A 5403-nucleotide genomic window follows, 5' to 3' on the forward strand; every position below is an offset into this window, starting at 1 on the left:
TCAGAACAGTTTCTTCAGCGCTTTCTTTACATTATTATTACGAAAACTGTATATTATGGGATTTAACGCTGGGGTGACGGCAGTGTACACAACAATAGCTGCTCTGTCTTTGGACTCTGAGTAACTACTGACTGGATGAAAATAAGTGGCCAAGACTGTAAAATAATATACAGAGACCACCATGAGATGTGAAGAACATGTTGAAAAAGTTTTCATTCTTCCCCCTCTATACTTTGTTCTTGCTATGACAGTGACAATACTACTGTAGGAACTAAGAATAATAGAAAAATTACATATGACATTAAAAAACACTGATATGTACAGAGATGCTAAGTTTAAAGTGATGTCTGAGCATGCCAGCTGGAGAAGGGGGAGAACATCACAGAAAACATGATTGATCAGGAAAGGACCACAGAAATGTATGTTTTTGGTCATCAATGTGTGCAAGAGAGAATAGAAACTCCCCACAATCCATATTCCTCCTGTTAGCCATGAGCACATCTTTTTACTCATTATGATTCTGTAATGGAGAGGCTTACAAATGGCAACATAACGATCAAAAGCCATAACAGAGAGAAGAGGGCATTCAGGTGCCACAAATGTAATGTAGAAAAAGATTTGAATGAAGCAGCCATGGAAAGATATATCTCCTTTCCCAGAAACAAGATCCTTGATCATTTTAGGCACAGTGACTGATGGAGACAACAGGTCTAATACGGAGAGGTTTGCCAAGAAGAAATACATTGGGTTGTGAAGCCGATGGTCTTTTATGATGAGCAGGATTATGAGGCTGTTCCCCAACAATGTGCAGGTGTAGAGAAATAAAAACATGCAGATTAGAAGGAATCGAAGATGAGGGAGATGGGAGAAGCCAAGTAGGGTGAATTTTTCAGCAAGCGTAAAATTATAACTTGCCATTTCTGTTTGCTTCCTATGTTGCTATATAAAACTCAGTCTAATGTTTGTTAGGTGGTAATATGGAAAACATATATGTGTCATTAAATATCTTTAATTCTGTTTTTTTAATGTAATATCTGAAAACAAGCTAATTCCTTCCAGATTGGTAACCATTTATTGTAAGTTCCTAAATCATTCATATGCTGTACGTCAATTGTCCCACATAATGTCTCCCATGTTTGATATATATTATACCTCTATCGCTCTGGAAAATTTATATTGTGGGTATTTAGAGGGTTACACCAAGGAATAAGTTCTTATGACTATAAGCATTAGAGCTTGGGGACCAATTAACAGTAAAATTACTAGTCCACAAAGCAATGTCTCAGAACCTATTTTCTTTTCACTCATTATATTTTTATGTTATTACTAAAAAAACCTTTGGTGAAGAAATGCTTGAAGGAACTAGAAAGAGCATTAACCCCTTTGGATGCCTGCAGAACATAAACCCAATAGCTGGAATAATCTATTATGAAAGATTAAAGGGACTCTGTAACAATTTTTATGGTGTATTTTTTATTTCTTAATTACACTCTTTACACTGCAAATAATTCACTTTACAATATACTGTAACATTTCAGTCCTAAACCAGCAAGTGTATTTTTTTTTTGTTGTAATATTGGTGTGTAGGTGCATCTCAAGTAATTTTCTTTCAGAAAGAGCCACTTTAGGATGGAACTGGTTTCTGGCAGGCTGTTGTTTCTCCCACTCAATGTAACTGAATGTGTCTCAGTAGGACCTGGATTTTTACTATTGAGTATTGTTCTTAGATCAACCAGGCAGCTGTTATCTTGTGTTAGGGAGTTGTTATCTGGTTACCTTCCCATTGTTCTGTTGTTAGGCTGCTGGGAAGAAAGGGAGGGTGGGTGATATCACTCCTACTTGCAGTACAGCAGTAAAGAGTGGCTGAAGTTTATTAGAGCACAAGTCACATGACTGGGGACAGCTGGGAAACTGACAAAATGTCTAGCCCCATGTCAGATTTCAAAATTAAACATAAAAAAAATCTGTTTGCTCTTTTGAGAAACGGATTTCTGCTGGAGTCACAATATTAACTGAATTTTGAAAAAAACTAATTCCCATGCCAGTATCCCTTTAAGGGCACCTGATGATGTCAATAACTAGTTACCTGCGCGTTTATTTCTTCAAATCAATTCACATAATAATTCATTAAAAATCAAAAATTGGTGGGGGCTTCCCGGAGAATAAAATGTCACTAATAATCAAAAAGAAAAATAGCATTAATATTTGTTTCATGTGATTTGGTTTCACTTATATTTCAGAATCGACTATCACTATAATTTCTGTGAGGTGGTCCAACATTTCACTTTACCCATTTGTGCTATTTTTAATGAATGTTTTTAGCCTTTAATAAGCACATTTTTTTCATCAGTAAAACATTGATAAAGAATCTTGCTCATTTAAACACTTTTGGGTTTATTTATCAAAAATCAAATTTTGAATTTTTTTTCTACTTTGAAAAAACTCACAATTGAAAAAACTCAAATGTGCTTATTTATGAAAAAATCTGAATATAAAGAATTTTATTATATACAATTGTGGGGAAAAAACTCAAATACCTCACATTTGTGAGTTTACAAGCTCAAAAAAACTTGAAAAATTTGAAAATGTCTAATTAAAAAAAATTACTTGATTTTGTCTAGAGCAACTCTCATTGACTTATGCATGCACAGTCAAGCTTTGAGATGACAAAGTTTTATATTCACATTTTTGAAGTTGTTTGTGCTTAATAAATACCAAACATTTTAGTTTTTGAAAATATAATTCAAATTTGTGAATTTTTGTGCAAAATAATTTGAATCGTGGCAAAAATGCAAATTCAAACATAGATAAATAACTTTGGTCATAGTGTAGTTTTATTTAGGGGAGTTTCTTTCTTTTTGTTTTGCTTTTTGATTATTCCATTTTTCTATAAACTTCAAACCCAGTCTCTGGGCATAAAAGGTCCACAGGTCTAGTTATCAGGGAAAGCTTAACAGACAGTTCCTTGTCTTTTACCTGTGGTGTGATTCCTTAGAACCCTTTTAAAATTCATAGGGTTCATTTTTATCTGTAATAATAAAACATTACCTTGTACTTCATTTTTATCTGTAATAATAAAACATTACCTTGTACTTGATTCCAACTATGATATAATTAACCATTAATGGAAGCAACCCCAGCCTATTGTGTTTATTTAGTGTTTAAATGTTTTCTAACAGATTTATGTTGATCCACATTATGGAAAGATCCCTTATCTGGAAAACCCCAGGTCCCAAGGACTCTAGTTAACAGGCCCCATACCTGTATACATAGGCAGAGGGGGATTTTTTTAATTAGGAGAGGCAAAAGATGGCACAAGGTAACACAACTGAATGGTTTACCACCCATGTGGAATCTTAGTCCAGCATTTTAAAAGCAGTAGAAGGGAAACAGGTTCCAGTCCTTGCAGATCTTGCTTGCTAAATTAACAATATCATTACACACAGCAATGTACCCAAGAAACAATTGTGCAGCCAGTGTATATAGTCACTAACTCTGCACTCACACTAGGTAACTTACTGTTTTGTTATAATGATAGATAAATGAATGAATACATGAATTAAAGATGAATGAATGAATGAATGATAGACAAATGAATGAATAAATGAATGAATGAATGATGAATGAATGAATGATGAATTCATTCATTGATCTATCATTCATTCATTCATTCATTCATCATATATTCATTAATTCATTCATCTATCATTGATTCATTCATCTATCATTCAATTATTCATCTATCATTCATTCATTCATTCATCTATCATTCACTCATTGAATGAATGAATGATGAATGAATGAATGAATGAATGATAGATGAATGAATGATGATTGAATGAATGAATGATAGATGAATGAAAGAATGAATGATGAATGAATGATGAATGAATGATGGATGAATGAATGATTGATATATGAATGAATGATAGATAGATGAATAAATGAAAGATGAATGAATGAATGAATGATGAATGAATGATGGATGAATGAATGATAGATGAATGAATGAATGATGGATAAATGAATGAATGATAGATGAATGATGGATGGAGTAATGAATGATGGATAAATGAATGAATGATAGATGAATGAATGAATGATAGTTGAATGAATGAATGAATGAATTCATTCATCATTCATCATTCATTCATCATTCATTTATCATCCATTCATCTATCATTCATTCATTCATCCATCATTCATTCATCCATCCATCATTCATTAATCTATCATTCATTCATTCATCCATCATGCATTCATTCATCTATCATTCATTCATCCATCCATCCATCATGCATTCATTTATCTATCATTCATTCATCCATCATTCATTCATTCAAATATCATTCATTCATCCATCATTCATTAATTCATCATATCATTCATGAATTCATCATTCATTCATGAATTAATTCATCTATCATTCATTCAATCATTCATTCATCATTCATTCAATCATTCATTCATCTATCATTCATTAATTCATCATTCATTCATTCATCGATCATTCAATCATTCATCTATAATTCAACCATTCATCCATCATTCATTCATTCATTCATTCATCTATCAATCATTCATCCATTCATCCATCATTCATTCATCTATCATTCATTCATCCATCATTCATTAATATATCATTCATTCATGCATCCATCCATCATGCATTCATTCATCATTCATTCATTCATTCAAATATCATTCATTCATTCATCCATCATTCATTCATTCATCATATCATTCATTCATTCATTCATCCATCATTCATTCATCTATCATTCATTCATCCATCATTCATTAATCTATCATTCATTCATTCATCCATCCATCATGCATTCATTCATTATTCATTCATTCATTCAAATATCATTCATTCATTCATTCATCCATCATTCATTCATTCATCATATCATTCATTCATTCATCATTCATTCATTAATTCATTCATCTATCATTCATTCAATCATTCATTCAATCATTCATTCAATCATTCATTCATCATTCATTCATCTATCATTCATTAAATCATCATTCATTCATCGATCATTCAATCATTCATCTATAATTCATTCATTCATTCATTCATCCATCATTCATTCTTCTATCATTCATTCATTCATTTATCCATCATTCATTCATTCATTCATTCATCCAGCATTCATTCATCATTCATTAATTCATCATTCATTCATTCATCTATCATTCATTCATCTAACATTCATTCATCAATCATTCATTCATTCATCATTCATTGATTTATTCATCATTCATTCATTCATTCATTCATCCATCCATCATTCTTTCATTGATTCATTCATTCATCCATCATTCATTCGTTCAATGATTCATTCATTCATCTATCATTCGCTGATTCATTCATCTATCATTCATTCAGCTATT

The 5403-nt window shown here is 31.8% G+C and overlaps 1 protein-coding gene across 1 annotated transcript; it reads right to left on the bottom strand.

Annotated features, from left to right (window-relative positions):
* On the bottom strand, positions 1-918 carry LOC121398000 (olfactory receptor 5V1-like). The gene has a single exon (XM_041576323.1). The coding sequence runs from the start codon at positions 916-918 to the stop codon at positions 1-3; it is 918 nt and encodes a 305-aa protein (XP_041432257.1).
* Positions 919-5403: the final 4485 nt, after the last annotated feature.

Source organism: Xenopus laevis, chromosome 9_10L, assembly GCF_017654675.1.
Source record: "Xenopus laevis strain J_2021 chromosome 9_10L, Xenopus_laevis_v10.1, whole genome shotgun sequence".
Lineage (NCBI taxonomy): Eukaryota > Metazoa > Chordata > Amphibia > Anura > Pipidae > Xenopus > Xenopus laevis.

Bases quoted from the DNA above. Each gene is read 5' to 3' on its own strand.
- LOC121398000 (XM_041576323.1), bottom strand. From the start codon at position 918: ATGGCAAGTTATAATTTTACGCTTGCTGAAAAATTCACCCTACTTGGC.